Genomic DNA, 18738 nt, shown 5'->3' on the forward strand with positions numbered 1-18738 from the left:
TACTTGGATAACTAGAACACTCACTAAAACTAGAACAAATGCATGACGGCAACTCTCTAAGGGAAGAACAACCCCGAGCTCGAGCTTCTCTGGTGAAATGACACTGGCTCGGGCTCGGGGAGGAAGAAGGGTGCCAATTTATAGTGGGCGCATTAGTACCGGCTAGTGGCTCCAGCCGGTACTGACGCGCCACATTTAGTACCGGCTGGTGGTTCCAGCCGGTACTAAACTGTCACTAGCTGTTGGTGGCGAATGTCAGAGCCTGTCGGTGGCGGACTTTAGTACCGGCTGGAGCCACCAGCCGGTACTAATAGGCTCCTAGGGCCACTATTCCTTTGGCCCGGTACTAAATTTGCACATTAGTACCGGCCAAAGCCGTGACCGGTACTAACGGCCGCGGACGAATGTGCGTTTTTCCAGTAGTGATATGTGCCATCACTTTTGGTAAGCATCTGGTTCGTTAATAGTCATGACTGCTGCATCAGGTGTAGAAGGAAGGTCTGGGTGAGCTAGAATGCAGTATTATGCGGTAGTACATTATGGAGATTCACCTCCAAGTAAATCTAGCAGTTTTTTCCTCTGGGAGACTTTGGCTAAACAATTCTTGGCATCATCTGCCACTGTTCTCTTATGATGGTTAATAGTCATAATTCCAGTGCTTGGGGATAGTGTCTACGAGTATTTTTTTTTGTCGCTAATTTGTTAAGATAATGAGGTTTGTGCTTTATTAAAAGGAGGCTCGTGACTGATGAATGATGGCTACTTTCTGACGTGATGTGGATGGTTTGCTTTTGTCATATGCTCCTAATCCCAACCCCAACTGCCCCGTTTAAAAATAGGAAGATAAACTATGGCAGATCGGTTTGATGGTTGTCTATGGTTGAGACTAGGTGAAAACACTCTGAGAGTCATGTGTTTCCTTTCAGAGAGGCGCCCTGCATAGTATGCCTCACTACGGAACCACTTTAATCCAGTTTTCTTTTTATTTCAACAAAGGTTTTGTTCTGACCATGGGAACTCCAGTTGCTAAAGTGAATATTCTGGGTTATACAAAGTCCTAGCGTAGGTAGGTAGAGTTTGGGTACCTCTCAATGCTGCCCTGAAACTCCTGAAAACAATTCTCATGCTGTATGAGTTGCACTGTTTATTTTAGGGTCAAGTTACACTCTGTTGTTTGTGTTCTAATGCATTACTTTTTGTAGTTTTAGTGTGTCACAGTTCTGTAGGCTGTAAGAGTTGTATTTTGTAATAGAATATCTGCAATTTACTTGCTGAACAAGGGAGTCTTTTTTTGAAATGAGCTAAGATGAGGCCATTATTTGGAACTAGGTAGAGATGCTATTGACAGGCTGTTAGTACAAGAAAATGTCCTACTTTCCACCTATCTATCTGAAGATCTCTTGTGTTCTGGGGATTATAACATTGCCAACATTTGCAAGATGCCCATCTTTTCTCAAAATTTTCAGCTCTTATTGTCTTTATTTTTCTCATTAGGAAGTTAGTGATGAAAGTGTGTCAGAGGTCAAAAGTTTATGCATCATGCTTCATATGCTGGCATCTTTCTTTTATATGAAATAGGCTCTTGATGTTATCTGCTGTTCGCTAACTCTGTTTCTTTTTCTGTGCTGCTAGAGGATTGAATTTCTGATGGGAAAGCTTGTATAGTATTGTTGAGTCCAATTCTCTTCCAGCAAGTCTTAACCATGCAGCCTCTTACAATGATAGCCTTTGTGGCTGCTTCTCTCCTTCTTGCAAGCATTCCTCATGCAAAAAGTGCTGATCTCAACTCTGACAAGCAGGCTCTTCTTGCATTTGCTGCTTCACTGCCCCATGGCAGGAAGCTCAACTGGAGCTCCACAACACCTGTCTGCGCATCTTGGGTTGGGGTGACATGCACACCAGATAAGAGCCGTGTACATACACTGCGGTACCTGCTGTAGGACTCTTTGGTCCAATACCTTCGGACACTCTTGGAAAGCTTGATGCCTTGGAGGTATTGAGCCTTAGGTCCAATCGCCTTACTGTTGACCTCCCTCCTGATGTAGGATCTATTCCTGCCCTCCATTCCCTCTACCTTCAGCATAATAACCTGTCTGGAATCATACCAACTTCCCTCTCTTCCAGTTTAACATTCTTAGACCTACTATACAACACTTTTGATGGAGAAATCCCATTGAAAGTGCAAAATCTTACTCAACTTACTGCATTGCTTCTCTAGAACAACTCTCTTTATGGGCCCATCCCTGACCTCCCAAATTGAGACATTTGAATTTGAGCAACAAAAACCTCAGTGGGCCAATACCGCCTTCGTTGCAGAAATTTCCAGCAAGTTCCTTCTTGGGGAATGCTTTTCTCTGTGGATTTCCTTTGGAACTATGTCCAGGAACCGCACCTTCTCCTTCTCCAGTATCACCACCATCACCCAGTAAGACCAAGAAGAGCTTATGGAAAAAGATCAAAACTATTGTGATAATTGCACTTGCTGCTGTTGGAGGAGTATTGTTGCTTATTTTGTTTCTCGCGCTCTTGATATGTATTTTCAAGAGAAAGAGGCACACTGAACCTACCACAGCTTCGTCCAAAGGAAAGGCTGTTGCAGGTGGCAGGGCAGAAAACCCTAAGGAAGACTACAGCAGTGGTGTTCAGGAAGCAGAGAGGAATAAGTTGGTTTTCTTCGAGGGCAGTTACACTACTAGAAAACAAGCCTTAGGTCTACTCCAAAAGTACCAGTATGGAGATGAACCGGTACCTATGCTAACATAGGTACCGGTTCATCTCCATACCGGTACTTTTGGGGTGGATAAAATTTATAAATGAGTCTTAGGTACCGGTTGGTAATATCAACCGGTACCTAAGGCTCTCCATAGGTACCGGATGGTAATTTTTACATTAGTACTGGGTGGTGCCACCAACCGGTACCTATAGACGAGCCTTAGGTACCTGTTGATGTTACCAACCGGTGCCTTAGGAGTCTTAGGTACCGGTTGGTGTTACCAACCGGTACCTTAGGCTCATCCATGGGTTACTTGAAAAGGAAAATATCTCCTTCTCGATCAAAACTACTGCGTAGCTGAGATGGTAAAGGAGAAACGCATGAGGCTAGAGGTCGCGGGTTCAATTCCCAGCCAAAGGATATTTTGCATGAATATTTTGGTACAAAGAGCCCTTATGTACCGGTTATTTTACCCGGTACGAAAGGCTCGAGCCTTTCGTACCACTTCCGGGGTACCGGTTACAATAACCGGTACCAAAGGCCAATTTGAACGTTCATATAATTTTGACTTGGAAGATTTACTGAGAGCTTCTGCTGAAGTTCTTGGGAAAGGAAGTTATGGAACCACCTACAAAGCTGTTCTTGAGGATGGCACCACAGTTGTGGTCAAGAGACTGAAGGAAGTGGTGGTGGGCAAGGAGGAGTTTGAACAGCAGATGGAGATAATTGGAAGGGTTGGCCAGCACCAAAATGTTGTTCCATTGCGTGCTTACTATTACTCCAAGGATGAGAAGCTATTGGTGTTTGACTATGTCCCGTCTGGTAGCCTTGCTGCTGTTTTGCATGGTATGTTCTTTGCTTGCCTATTTAATTATCACCAATTAGCACTTTATTTCTGGCTTTCTATCCTGTTGAACTTGTTCCTTAATACCGAAGCCACAAATTGGCAATTTAGTTTGACTAATATGCACCAGCTCAAGGTTATATCTATATAGCTAGAAAATCATAAAATCGAAACAATACATTCATTTTGACCGTTACCGTGAAATCAGAATGCTATTAGTGGGTTCAGGAGTGGGCTAAATATCTATTTTGAAAACTTCTGTAAATTCCTTGTGAAGCTTAATGCTTTGATGTAACTAATAATCTAGGGTGATTCCTTCAGACTTCAGTAGTTTTAACTTATTTTTTGTCATCGTTCTAACTTTTGTGATCTGATTTTTTTTCCTAGAGAGAGACCATCACATATCACCTTTCTGTTTTGATTGTGCTCTTTAATCTTATCGTTAAAGAAATAGGCTCAAGTAATATTATATTTTGTGCTATAATTGATGTGTTACCTCTTGTTTCTTGTGAGTTCATATGCAGAATGTCTATTTTTTTCCTTCTCTGACAGAAAGAATCAACTAAACTTATTACCATTTCTCCAAGTTAATTACATTTTCCCTTTTGTTTTAAACCACTAGTGGAGATGCACGTGCCTGTGGCATGTGTTTAAAGTCGAGATGTTTAAAAATGATTGGATTGCATCAAACTACTAAAATATCTTATTTGATGCGCAATGGAATAACCAATGGGAGTTTACATGAGTTTATTTGGAGCCAATCGAACAGAAAGAAAATGAACAAAAAATTAGAAATTTTACTACAGAAATTAATACCCATATGACAATGCCCACAGAGTACTTACAGTTCTGTCAAACTATGAAGGCTGGAAAAATACATTACAAATATGTCCGTGAGATCATAGTCTCTAAACGCGTAGCCTGCAGGAACAACATATATATATATATATATATATATATATATATATATATATATATATATATATATATATATATATATATATATATATATATATATATATATATAGAATAGCACGAAAGCACATGACTATATGAGTGCATAAATGCATATTACTACATCCGACGGTTATATAAAACTGTTGCACAAACACACCTCACGATTCCAAGACATCTCTGTATACAATATTCTTCGTACTCTTTCCAGTAGGATCGATGTTCATGTTTCTCTTTGCAAGAACCCATGTATTCTCACGAGATACACCTCTTGACAATGCCACATATAGCTGACAATGCAACATATAGCTGTCCGTGTGAAAACACAGGCTCGGGGAGGTAGATACCTACATTAGATATGGTCTGACCCTGTGCCTTGTTAATTGTCATCGCAAAACTCAACCGGATGAGGAATTGCTTCCTCTTAAATTTGAACAGAAGAGTGAGGTCTTCGGAAGGAGACATTGGTATCGTCGGTATGAATGCCCTCTTTCTTGCATGCTGCCCATTAACAATCTCAGCATCAATCAAATTATTCTGGAATCCCCGTACCACCAGTCGAGTTCCATTGCAGAAGCCATTATGAGGATCGAGATTACGAAGCAATATAAGAGGACAGTTCTTCTTAACCTTCAACTCATGAGGGGGCAGCCCATTAAGGGTAATCGAGTTGAGAAAATCAAGAGGATAATTGTTACGTGAGTCATCATTGACAGAGTCAAAGTTGTAGAAAACATTCTGCTTCCCTGGAAATCTATCAATCATAAGTGCATTCACCGCATCAACTGTCATGTTATGGTACCACTTAATTGACCTTTCTCTTGCTTTCTCCATTTGTTGCTCAACAGTGGACAATTTCGGAAGAACAACTGGTTTGTAAAAAGGGTAAAAATATTACTATATACATTTAGTTACTAATCGGAAGCTATAATCTCGATAAAGGTTAATACCAGATGCTCTGAACGGAGTGCTCAGATCCTCTGTTGGAGTCCTTTGGAAAGAATCATTGCGATGCAACCACATGTCACCAATATCATCCGTGGTTCCCCCATTGATCTCAGAAGTGTCGTGCTGTACATCATCATTGGAAGTATTTGTTTCATTGACCATAGAAGCAAACACCTATTGATGGGAAAGGTTTTAAAAAATGTACCGAGATTTTCTATATTATTTCAAGCAGCTTCTCTCTCGGCCTTTTTTCGATGGTACCTTTCCCGCCTCTTTGCATTCAACTCGGATTTTTTATCAGTTGGCATGCTTGCGTATTTCTCCCTAGCCCTTTGGCGTTTAATTTCCCTTTGCTCGGTGCAATCAACTAGAATTGGAAATGTTATGGTTTATGGTCGTATGTAAAACTAAAATTAAACAGTTATAAAAAGAACACAAATAAATTTACCATCTTCCACAGCGTGGATATCAAGATGATCATGTGATTGTTGCTTACGAGGATTCAAGGTATTTGTGTCGTCTCCCAATGGTCGATGGCCATCCATTGCTTCAACTGATCAAAATATTTTTGACAACAAAAATAAAGGAATCACCTATGTGTTGGTCAATACAATGAACAGTCAAAACATTGAACAGGCTAGGAGCAGTAAGTGTAGATGATAGACGCATACCTGATTGCACAAATTTTTTATGGTTGGTGAAATTCCTTGCTAGCAAGGCGCCCCTTCTCGGTGGCTAGGATGGCAATGATCAGAACCTTCTCAGCGTCGTTAGGGGCGTCGGCCGGTGCTTGTCGGACAGCCTGCAACAGCGCAGTTGGATCAACGATCAACTATATGTGAATAGACGAGATGGGAATGGTCAGCGGGCCCGGCCATCAGGTGCTCGAACGGCGAACATGAATACGCACGTACTTGTACTTTGGGGTCTTGCTCCGCTCTTGAGGCCGCGCCCGCTTCACGCAGCGGCTGGCGTCCGCGTCGGGGCTGCAGCCGCCGTCGTCGAGGCGGCGTCAGAGGCTCCGGCCGGTGACAAGGATGGCGACAAGCAGCACAGACGGTGCTGCCGACCAGCGAATCCTCGCCAGACAGGGCGCCGGTGGCGAGGGTGGCGAGAACACCCTGCTCGGCGGACAGAGGCACCAGCCACCAGCTGGTGGTGAGGATGGTGATGACCAGGGCTGCCGGTGCCGCCGGCTCCACGGGCTTCTTGATCGGCGCCTGTGACGGCACCGTCAAGTTAAAATGATTAATTAAATATAACCGTCATCATTTGAACGCATCAGACACATTAGTTTAATTAAACATAACTTGACAGCCTGTTTCCAACCCACAGGCCGATCGAAACACACCAGAAGTCTCGCACGACGGCGAGCGCAGACGGTACCAGCATGATACAACTTTACAAAATAGTAAATAATATTAAGATTTTTACAAAACAGCTTTAAATTTAAAATTTACAAAAAAAAAGATAGCAGCGGAAGACTTACAGAGCATTTTTACTAGAGAATAAATAAAACAAACTAAATAAGTCGAGAACTACCGAGACGTGAAGACAAGACGCCACATCGAGCCCACTGATGTGAAACCTAGTTAGCTCCTATACCTGAAACAGGGTAAACAACAAACCCTGAGCAACTAAAACTCAGTAAGACTTACCCGACTATTGGGTATACTTAGCCCACATATCTAGACATGCAAACCTTTCTGGCTGGTAGTTTATTTTGCAGAAAAGCGTCTAAAAATGGATCCTTATTTTCAATATTTTAGCTCCAAGTTATATATAGATTAATCATAATTTAATATTTGCCTAAACCAACTAGAGCAAACATGGTAGGATATTAAATCACAATTCAAAGTAATCATCATTGTACGTAATACATGTTCCATATCTCATCACTACGATGTGACTCGGTGATCAAGGTGCTAATATCCGAGAGCGACTGACGGCGAATCGATCCGATTTAACCTTTCAAGGTAGACCTAACCAACACGGCACACATGAGCCCCGTCGGACCACACGCACCAACAATTTCCCTCCCCGCCTCGAACTACAGGAACCAACCCAACGACATATAGTCAGCCGAGCCCTACGTGAGACCACCAAAAGTAAATACATGCAACCCCTTTTCTCTGCGGCCACTCCACCACCCTAGGAGTTGGGTGCGTGTTCATGTACTTTCAAAATAAGGCAGTACTAGGTTTACCGGTTTCGACTACCTCCTACTCCCGGCATGGGGTCAGTACAATTCAAACATGATCAGCAGGGCCAACAACGGTATAGTCCTCAATCGACACAGACGGGGCTAGACACCAGAAACCCTGTTCTGTTGTCACCTATAACTCATCATCACTCCCTGTCCGGTCTCAATTTCCATTTCCTTCCATCATGAATATAATCACTAATATATCGAAATATAAATACGCCCTATATCTCGCGAGTAACCAAAAATTACTCGACTTCTAAAATATCCTATATCTCGCGAGTGACAAGAAATCACTCGACTGCTACCAAGAACTATTAAGCATAGCGTTACTATCGTCATATACATACTAGTATAACTAAAGGGATCTAGGAATTATGCAACTAGGGTTCCAAACAATTCCTCAAACATAATGCACAAATAATAAATATATATAGTGAGTCATAATTTAAAATATTAGGACATGCACCGGGGCTTGCCTGAGGGTAACACTAAGTCAGTGTTAATACGATTAAGGCCTTGGGCCCTTTCGATCTTGGGCCGGGTCTTCGGTTGCTTCAGCGGGTCCTTCCATTTTCAGGAGATGTCCACCGAACACTGTCTTGTGGTTCAGCTCCAACACCACGTGCTTCACGTTCACACATTGCGTCCACACGTATATCTTACGTACCTAAATGAGGTGTAATAATGCATATATATAAATGCATGGACGATGCAACAAAAAGTGCAGCAATACAAGCATAAAGTCACTATTACCTAAACCTAAACAACTACATAAGCGGAGGTTAATTAAACCTTACATGAGTCTAACAAAGTTAACCCAACTGGTTTTACATTTTTAGCTCCGATTATACATTTACAAACTATAGAAGCATTTTATCTAGCATAATTAAAACTACATAGTAAAAGTTGCCAAATAATACATTTTATGGTTCTATTATATAGAGAATAAAAATATGAAGCTAACAAAACTGGTTTTGTATTTTTTTCTATTTTTCTATAATTTTTTACGTATTTTACAAACACTAAAGGTCTGTGCTGATCGGATGATTCGACCCAACGCCGGATGGTGCCGGATGATCCGGCCCTAGGCCAGATGATCTGGACCTGGGCGCGTGGGCAGCGTGTGGCAGCGCTCCGGCGAGAAAACTACGGGGAAAAGGGCGGGGAAGGTTGAGGGCTCACCGGGGAATCGATTCTTGGGGTCCGGGGTGAGGAGAAATGACCGGGGGTGCAAATCGACGGCGGCCTCAAGCTTCGAGCGGCTCCAATGGTGAACGGCCGAAGGAGCTTCGATTGTCATCGATTGGGCCGAGGAGGAGCTTGGCCAGGGGTTAGGGAAGATGGAGGAGGTGGTGGGGAACCTCCGATTGCAAGGAATCGAAGCAGGGCGACCGGAGGGAGGAGATCAGGGGGGAGGGGACGAGCTCTGCTCGGCTCGGTTTGGGGGAGAGGAACGAGAGGATGGGAGTTAGGGAGCGAGGATAGGCACGGAAGGAGGAAGAGGAGATGACAGCCGGGGCCCACAACTAGGTAAAATATCTGGGATGTTACAGTGTCTTGCCGTCGCTGTTGTGCTGTCGGGACCTCCTCAAGCTCCACCCTGATCTCCGTGGACGTGCGGCGGCGCACGCTCGTGGTGTACGAGTCGAGGTTGAAGTGCAAAAGGAAATTACCACCCTGATCTCCATGGACGTGCAAAAGGAAATTAACATAACGTGCAAAAGGAAAGTAAACTACCCCTGATCTCCGTGGACGTGCAAAAGGAAATTACCAGAACATGCAAAAGGAAAGTAAACTGGCTTAATTGCGGATGCAAAGTGCATCTACAGGGCGTGTACGCGATGTGGGTATGTACAAAGCTGGGTGAAAAAAAAAAACATGAGTTTTGGGTGGAAACATTTTCCTTCAAACAATTTCGTGAGTCTATACCCTCTTTCGTCAAACCTTTGGGCTGTCAAGTGGGACCTCCGTGAGGGGTACGGTAGGTCTAATCTTGGTGAGAAAAGGTTTTAATTGTTTCAACTTTAGTATAGATGAGTTAGAAACTGCACGGGCATCATCTTTCAAAATGAAAATGCACGGGAATTAGCGTCCACTGTAAGTGTATCGATAAGATTCAGAAATTTTGATTCCACAAAAAATAAAAAGATTCAGACATTTAGCGTTATGTTTTTAATGTTTGTTAGCTTATGCCAGAAGCATCAGTCTTTGTTGAAGAGAAATCGTTTAATGTGTGTTGACCGTTGAAATGAATTGACACTATTGCATTTCATTGTAACTATTTTCAGGGAATAAATCTGCTGGAAGAGCTCCATTGGACTGGGAGACAAGGGTCAAGATATCGCTTGATGTAGCCAGTGGTATTGCTCATCTTCATGCCGATGGAGGTGGGAAGTTCATACATGGCAACACCAAAGCATCGAATGTCCTCCTATCACAGAACCAGGATGGTTGTGTGTCTGAGTTTGGCTTGGCACAGCTCATGACCACTCCACAGGCGCCCCCACGGCTTGTCGGATACCGAGCACCGGAAGTCCTTAAGACCAAAAACCAACTCAAAAGTCCCACATCTACAGCTTCGGTGCCTTGCTCCTCGAAATGCTAACCGGAAAAGCCCCTCTCAGATCTCCCGGGCGTGAGGATTCCATTGCACCTTCCAAGATGGGTGCAGTCTGTGGTTCGTGAAGAATGGACCGCCGAGGTCTTCGATGTGGAGCTGTTAAGGCATACCAACGTCGAGGATGAGATGGTTCAGATGCTCCAGGTCGCAATGGCATGCGTGGCCATTGCCCCCGAACAGCGGCCTAAGATGGAGGAGGTGACAAGGAGGATCACGGAGATCCGGAACTCCTACTCTTCAGGGACAAGGACGCCCTTAGAGGACAAGCCGGAGACTGCCCAGGCACCATGAGGGGTACAGCATAGTTTAGCCAGATGGTAGCTACCTTGCATAGTGAATTGCCTATAGAGCTTCAGCAAAGTTGATAGCCGCCTGCGCAGCGCAGTTTTCTGTCTATCCCCGGTCGTTTTCAGTAAATCTGTTGTCCATGTTTCCCCCTCTTATTCTAGCGATCTGATTGATAATCCATGCCATTGTGTCGTTCAGTTAAATCAGTAGCTCTTCTGATTTTCATAGGATAACGTTGCTCTGTAATTTGACATAATCTCTGCAGCGTGATTAATGAATTCGATTTCCATTGTACATTTCCGCCACTCACCAGTCGGATCTCGCAGTCGCAGTGCTTTTCGCATAGATCTGGTGACTGGTGCCCTTCCCCTGCCCCTTTTCTTTAGGGTTTTTCGTTCGTAGCTGTCGGAAAGATCGAACCAAACGAAGTCATTGCTTTACCTGGTTGCTGGCGCCCGGTGCGTAGCAACCGCTAGCTGGCGGTAGCGTCCTTAGCAAACGACGATGCGCTCCTGTGCCCCTTGATTCATGAGGCAGGTAGGCTGTAGCCGTGCGCGCCTTCACGGCAGCGGCAGGCCCGCGGCGTGCTTGGTTGCCGGCGTCGGCGGCAGCCGTGATGGTATTCATGCGCCGGGGCCTCGATTTCACGTGGCGGTCGTCGGACGCCGTGCCGTGCCCACGCTGGCCGACGGGCGACGGTGACGACACGACGAGGGAGGAGTACCGAGTTCCGGCTGGCAGTTGGACCAGTTCCAGCTGGAAGTGTCGTATCATCTTAATAAAGTTATAAAAAAGATGAAAAATTGGTAACTGGTCGGAGAAGTATGTAGTGATGACTTTATCATAAATGACTCTACCACATTGTATAATATTTAATGTTCGTGACACTCCTTTGACTTTCTCATTATCCTTAGGAGAGATCTTCCTAACGGAAAGGTGGAAACTTGAAAGAAGCATGACTTAATCCAGTGCCTATTTTAGCTACTGTGCAAATTTGATGCTGACTTCAGGCTTTTTGACTAAACAATTACTCCCTCTGTACTCGTAAAGTCGTTCGGGACTATACTTGAGTCAAACCTTGAAAATATAAATCATGAATAACTCTCAAGTTGTTGAGTTTGAAAATGTGAAAATTATATGAATAGATTTGTCTTGAAAATACTAAAGTATACATATATCACTTTTCGATAAATATTTTTATAGAAACAAGAAGTTAAAGTTGTGTTTTGGAGACCGTGTCGCTGTCCAAAATAACTTCCTTTACGAGTAAGGAGGGAGTACATTACAACTGTTGCACACGGATTAAAGAATCGTCTCTCAAAGGCACAAAATTTAACAAAATATTGTTGTAATGCTAGATGTGCCCTTCTACAATTTACTATTGTATTTCGGGAAAAACATTTATCTTAAACTCTATACATAACAATCTTGTAATAGATGTCATTTCTTAAGCTGTCATTATTAGGCCCTGTATAGTTCCTAGTAAAAAACTTTACATATCAGTCACATCAATATTTGGACACATGTATGGTGTATTAAATGTAGACGAAAAAAATTGGTTTTCACAGATTGTCTGTAAATTGCGAGATGAATCTTTTAAGCCTAATTAGTCCGTGATTAGATAATAAATTGCTACAGTAAACATATGCTAATGATGGATTAATTAGTTTTAATAAATTCATCTCCTAATTTACAGATAAGTTCTGTAATTAGTTTTGTAATTAACTTATATTTAATAATTTAAATATAAAAAGATTCTATTTTAAAATTTTCACTAGGGAACTAAGGCCTGTTTGGGACCGCGACCACCAGCAGCGCGCCGCTTATACGTGAACGCAGCTCCGACGTCGCTTGTGCGATTTTCCCCACGCAGTTCAAACTTTCACGTTTTGCGTTGCGGGCGTTGACGCGAGGCGTTCGGCGGGATTATTTCCGCTTTCCACGTTTAAGCATCGCCACCGCTGTCCAAGACACGGCCTAAACAAACGAGCCCTTATTTTTACGCCATTGTTTCCTGGAAAGGCAAGCCCCCATATTTCGGGATTCCCGAATTACCTCCTGGCCACCTTGCATATTCGGTTCACCCGCACCAACCGAGGCCGAAGACCCCACCACCACCACCACCACCACCACCATTCCCCAGCTCGGCAGGCTCTTCATCGCCCGCCCGCCCGCCGCGCCGGACGCGCCCCGATCCAGATCCAGGTACCCTTCAGCCGGAACCGCGGCTCCCTCCCTTCTCCCGTATGCGTCCTCGCCGTCCCCGTGCCCCCGTCACCGGCTTCGATTGGAGATCCATCCAAGGCTGGATTCGATCCCTTTTTGTTTGGTTTGGAAGCCCTAGATAGCTTGGGCGGATTGATCGTTTTGCTCGGCAGAGTATCATCTCTGCCGCGAGCCCTGAAATCTCATGCATCCAGTTCGTTGCGGATTTGCTTGCTGTGGCGTACTGAATTGAAACCGGTTCAATTTCGCTATTCTTTTGGGTGCTCCACTTGACTCCCATGCCCGCACGTTGTTTCTGGCCATGGGTTTAGCAGTAGCGGGGGTTGATCTGATGTTCACAGATTGTGGTGCGTTTTTTTTTTTGCTAGTGCTACCATGATTCATGCAGCTAAGTTTGTAACTGGTAACTTTATCGGTCCAATTGACAATTGATACCTCATTGATGTCTTATATGCTTGTATTGAACGAGAATCAGGTCAAAGTTTGGTGTATTTGTGAATCCACAGATTTTATTGTTAATGTCTGGTTTACTTAGGATGAGGCAGTACAGTAGTAGCCAAATAATGTCATCCCCTTTGCTTTTTTCCCCTTCTGTTTACTCAGGCTGCCAGTTTATTTAATACAAGTAGCAGTAGATTGAAACTTGTTTTGAACTCTTGGGTTTATAATGTGAATTTTATGAAAGTAGGGGCTTATCATGGCATCAAATCGTATCTTTAAGGACTTAAGGGACATGCAAAAGGACCCTCCGACATCATGCGGTGCAGGTATGGGGCTATGGGCTCGTTTACCAGTGGATTTATGAATGATGCCATATCTGAGCAATTGAGCATTCATACATGTGGATATATAATAATTAAACTGCTCATCTCTTATCAAGATACAGGGTAGAAGCTCATATCTTTATTATGCTAGAGAATAGAATTTTGATTGTGAAGTTATATATAAATATTTTTTGCCTGCCATATATTTTCTGTACTTTGAATGACCATGAATAAACTGGAATTGTTCGTGGGTTTGGTTCTGTCAGGAATCCGTCATAAGATATTTGAATTCTGTATATAGTGCAGTTTGTCAGCTGGGAACGCAATTGTCGTAATCACAGATTTATTTATTATACATGTTTATTCACCATTCTTGTTCAGGATACTGTGAAATGTATCTGTTGCCATCTTGTTAATGTCTCATGTTGTACTAATAGCTGATGTTAATGTTTGATTGTCAAAAAGGAAGTGTCCGGAACAGAGCATCTTACTTTTCTTTATTTGTTTAAAAAATATGACTTGATGAGTCCTGAGCACTGATTTTATTTTTGCTCTTTTATGTACTTTTCTTCTACACACTTTGGCATTCATGGATTATAGGTTTCTATTTATTTAGGTCCTGCTGGTGAGGATATGTTCCACTGGCAGGCAACCATCATGGGTCATCCTGATAGTCCATATGCTGGAGGTGTTTTCTTAGTGAACATTCATTTCCCTCCGGACTACCCCTTCAAGCCTCCAAAGGTTACCATAAGTTTTGTTCGAGAGTTAAATTCTCTGTTATTTGTTTTTTTCTTTATTAAAGGATGAAAAAAAATGCTCTGCTGTCAATCTCTTATGTAATGTCTTATTCTGATGAGGTGTTCTTGTTAGCTACCTACACATTTCATGAATGTAATACTTTTAATTCTCATTTGTTTGTTCTCCCCCAGATTTTGACCTGTAGTGTAGGGTCAACTAACACTTCTATTTCTATTATCTTTGTTTTTTAGCATTTCATTTATCAATCATTATGTTGATCTTTATTCCTTTTTTTCCATTATTGTCATTTGGGTCTGATCCTTTTTGTAAAATGTTTTTCTCTGTATGTTTTCTCCTGTTTCTGTTGACCGTCATTGAACTATCTCCTTTATAGGTATCTTTTAAGACAAAGGTGTTCCATCCGAATATCAATAGCAATGGGAGCATATGTCTAGACATTCTTATAGAGGAGCAGTGGCGCCCTGCTTTGACAATCTCTAAGGTGCTGAAACAACTCTAGTAGTACTTTATAGCTTCTTGAAATTTGAAATTGCAAGTCTTTGCCACCTGGTAATGGTAACAATCTTTAAATGTTAGAAGATTCGATGATGTATTGCTGTTTCTCCATTCAATTGGTTCAGAATAAAAAATATCTTAAGTAGTACTATTTCTTGTTTATGCAGTTAGCAAATCAGCACAATTATGAGTTTATGGTAGAATATTAATTACAATTGTCTCTTTTAGTTCCAAGATTTACACGTGCTCAAATAGCACTGGGGAGATTATTATATTTGCAGTTTTGTATTTATACACCTTTCAGCTGGAGGACTATGAGAGTACTTGTGTAATTGTCTCTTCAAGCTCACACAGTGTTCCGCTAGGCGCCGACTAGGCGGCGATTAGGCGATTAGGCACGCCTAATCGCGAGTCGAAGGGTCAGCGCCTCGCCTATGGGGGTAGGCGGACCCTTAGGTGTCGGCAGCTCGTCGTCGGCGCCGATGGGGGTGGAGGAGCGTCCGGCGGAGGTCGCCCGTGGGGGAGGCGGAGCTGCGGGTGGCGGCGTGTGCTCACACGGGCTTGTGCGGGCGCGGCGCAGGCGGCGGCAGGCGCAGGTGCAGGCGGCGGCGGGCACGTGCGGGACAGGGAGAGATGCGAGAGAGGCAGAGAGGATGCGGGATACAGGGTCTGAGGGTTTAGTTGGGCCTTCAAATGGGCCTTTTTCCCTTTCTCCTTTTTTATGACCACTCATCTCCTTTTTTTTCTTTTCTTTTAAGTATTTATACATGTATTATTCATCACCTAGAAAAACGCCTAGCAACGCCTAGGCGCGATTACTCCCGACTAAGCGCTAGGCTGAGGGTCAGCGCCTATAATCCGCCTAGCGCCTAGCGGAACCTTGAGCTCACATAATCTACAACTACCATTCAGTATGTAGTATGCAATCCTCGAAAACCTGCATATTAATGCGTAGCTGCACAACTAATGACCATCCTTTCATGTTTCAGGTTTTGCTTTCTATCTGCTCGCTGCTCACTGATCCCAACCTAGAGGACCCTCTTGTCCCTGAGATTGCTCACATGTACAAGACAGACCGGCCTAAGTACTTGGCGACAGCCCGCAGCTGGACCCAGAAGTATGCCATGGGATGTTCCTGCACAAATGCAGACAATTGTCACTCTGTTCAGCTGGCTGTGGCTGGTGGCTGGTGCTAATTTGGTGTGAGAGGAAAGTACTACTGGCTGGCTGCGGCTGGTGGTTGGTGCTGATTTGGTGTGAGAGAAAAACACTGTTAGCTGGTTGGCTGAGAAGCCAAGTGAACAGAGTGTGTGATGTTACCCCATAAACTCTTTCTGGGGCTGTTATGTTATTCCATTCCTTGTGGTCTGTTTGCATTTCTCCGATCCATCTAGGATCGAGCCCTAGCCCAACATCAACATATCTTTGTCGTCGATAACGAGATGACTTATGCTTGTTGTGATGACTATGCTAGCGTTGATGTTATTTGGTAAATGGTTCTCACTGAAGATGCCTGTTGTGGCTTGTGGCCTGCTGTGGTACATGATGTTATCTGAGTCTCCTGAGGTCTGGCTCTTGGGGCACCCTAGCTGTAGATCTCTGCCTATGTTGCCCATCGCCCGCATGATGAACAGCCAGGCGATGCCATGCCCGTGCCCTCAATTGCCGGAAACGGTACCTCTGCAGCTACTGCAGACGGCTGTTTTACTGACATGTGGGACCGTTTGCCAGTGGGCCCACGTGTCAGTGACAATTCAGGAGGCTCGTCAATTGCGTCCTGGACTCCTGGCCTGTCCAACCTGAGTCGGTGTATTGAAAATGAAACCAAAAACACCAGTCCACACCCGCTAGTGCGGCTACTTAACTACCTAAGCCATGAAAGGGGCACGGCGCGGCAGCCGACTACCTGCCAACATCGCTGGACTATCACTGCGGCTGCTGCCAACTCATTAGATGCGTATGTGTTTGATGTATAAGTCAGGGTTCCTCATGACGAGCAGCAATGCCGCAACGATCACGTATCAGCTACCAAGAGTCGAAAGACGGGAAGAGCTTATCCTATTTATCCTGTCTGTAGGAGGTTGAATAGGGGAAACCGCAGGTGGAAATCTGTGGGAGCCGGGAGGGAAACGAGTGAGGGCAAGTACAACAGTGTAGACAACAGCTGTCTTTTTGTCACAAACAGACAACTAAGCAGATAGCTTGTACAATGAGTTGTTTGTTTGGCCATTTGCAGAGTGATTAATTCAGGCTTTGACTTCAATTCATAGTGATCTAATGCATAATTGATCTTTGTAGCTATTTTGTTGTATACATGATAGAATGCACAATACATTCAAATAATTTGTATGATTCTTCACATAAGCATATATTATATATATGTACTTATTTATTTATATATATATAGTATAATATATATTCAAGGTGGGCCTAGGGGGGATCAGGGATCCAGGCCCGAGTCAAAGGCAGGCCAGGGGCCTTACTCGTGGCGAGGCGCGGCCAGAATGCGCAAGCACGCGTGTGGCCGGCACGACGAGGTCGGCCGAGCGGGGAAATGGGCTAGGGAAGCCAGCGGCGGCCGGCGAGCAGGCGCAGGGTATGGTCCGGGGTGAGGCGAAGCTCACCAGAGGCGTGAACGGGAGGACCGGAGGACTACGCGGCAAGTGGGCGGCGTGGCGAGCAGATGCAGCGCCAGCGGGAGAGCTCCGCCGGGAGGCCCTGCACGGCAAGGGAAACGACGGGATTAGCATCGGAATGGGTAGAGGAGGGCGAGGAGAGGCCGGAGCTGCGAGGAATCGAACAGAAACTCGCCACAGGTGGCGAATCGAAGGTGGCCGGGCCGGGGTTGGGGAAGAACAGAGATGGCTGCTGCAATGGGGAACGGGAAAGAAATGTTCGCGGGAGGAAGGCGCGAACCTGGATGCCAAAACAACCCCCCTCCCCCACGCGCGCAGCGGATCATGGTCGCCGCTGTCTCCCCGCAGCGCGTCCTACAACGGGGGTCTTCGACGCTGCTTCGTCTGGGAGCACGCACTCGAGCCGTAGACGGATGAAGCGACGAGTGGGCAGTAACTGCTGCTCCGTGGGGGGTTTTTTGAAAAAAATGTTGCATGACTACAGCTCTCGACGAGCCGTTGTACGTGCCCTGAAGGCAATTGTGAAGCAATTTCTAGTCTAACAAGTCGAAATGGTCCCACAGTATGAATAACAGGAAAGGTACGAGCAATAATTGTGGATAATTGTGCATTAGTCAAGACTTAATTACAAAGGTCACCATGCCCCGCTATTTATAGTCTCAGGGGACTAGCTAGATTATATCAGTTGCCCATTACAGCTGTACTAATCTAATCCCAAAACCGTAACAGCCAGGGGAACCGCGGTCACCTTGTAAGGAGTAATCCATTTGCCTACGGCAATGACAGCAATGCGTCGAGTCTGCTGTGAGTCCGAGGCGCTGCCATGTGGGCCCAGCTGCCATGTTACGTAGTTTTGCAACAAACATGGTGTCCAAATTCCAGCTATAGAGGATAATTATGTGCCTTATGAAAAATCAGCACGTTATGCTTGGAACCAAACAAATGATTATCACTTCAGAAGAGAAATATATATATTGGTGTCATTGATCAAATTAGTGAAGAGCATGATTTTCAATTTGATGAGATACATATGGAGTTGCTTTCTTGTATGGGGTACGTAGACTAGCTAAGTTCTACCCTAACGACATTAAAGGCCATGATTTGATGAAATTTGAGTTGCAGCTTGACAGTTATATTGATGATGTGAGGCAAAATGATAGCTTCAAAGGCCTTGTGAATGTTGTCGACCTTTCGGTAAAGCTTGTGCAGATAAATAGACACACATTGTATGATATGGTTTATTCGCTTCTCAAATTGGTATTGCTTCTACCAATGGCAACGG

At 44.3% G+C, this 18738-nt stretch overlaps 2 protein-coding genes and 1 pseudogene across 3 annotated transcripts; 2 read left to right on the forward strand and 1 right to left on the reverse strand.

Annotated features, from left to right (window-relative positions):
* Positions 1-1703: 1703 nt before the first annotated feature.
* Positions 1704-10618, forward strand: LOC120644098 (annotated as a pseudogene).
* LOC120644099 lies at positions 4598-6860 on the reverse strand. Of its 2 annotated transcripts, XR_005663398.1 has the most exons (6): positions 6374-6856; positions 6131-6261; positions 5908-6012; positions 5665-5826; positions 5462-5582; positions 4598-5380 (listed from the first exon to the last, which is right to left on the reverse strand). XR_005663398.1 is itself a non-coding variant. In XM_039920650.1 (5 exons), exons 4-5 carry the CDS (start codon positions 5619-5621, stop codon positions 4767-4769), a joined length of 774 nt encoding a protein of 257 aa, XP_039776584.1. In that variant the 5' UTR covers positions 5622-5826; positions 5908-6012; positions 6131-6261; positions 6374-6860; the 3' UTR covers positions 4598-4766. The 2 variants fall into 2 exon arrangements, 1 of the variants encoding a protein (XP_039776584.1); XM_039920650.1 differs by having other exon boundaries at positions 5462-5826; positions 6374-6860.
* Positions 10619-12627: 2009 nt separating the features above from the next.
* LOC120644100 (ubiquitin-conjugating enzyme E2-17 kDa-like) lies at positions 12628-16314 on the forward strand. Its single transcript, XM_039920652.1, has 5 exons — positions 12628-12778; positions 13488-13566; positions 14180-14307; positions 14699-14806; positions 15810-16314. The coding sequence occupies exons 2-5, from the start codon at positions 13497-13499 to the stop codon at positions 16014-16016; spliced, it is 513 nt and encodes a 170-aa protein (XP_039776586.1). The 5' UTR covers positions 12628-12778; positions 13488-13496; the 3' UTR covers positions 16017-16314.
* The last annotated feature ends 2424 nt before the right edge of the window (positions 16315-18738 follow it).

Source organism: Panicum virgatum, chromosome 8K (assembly GCF_016808335.1).
Source record: "Panicum virgatum strain AP13 chromosome 8K, P.virgatum_v5, whole genome shotgun sequence".
Lineage (NCBI taxonomy): Eukaryota > Viridiplantae > Streptophyta > Magnoliopsida > Poales > Poaceae > Panicum > Panicum virgatum.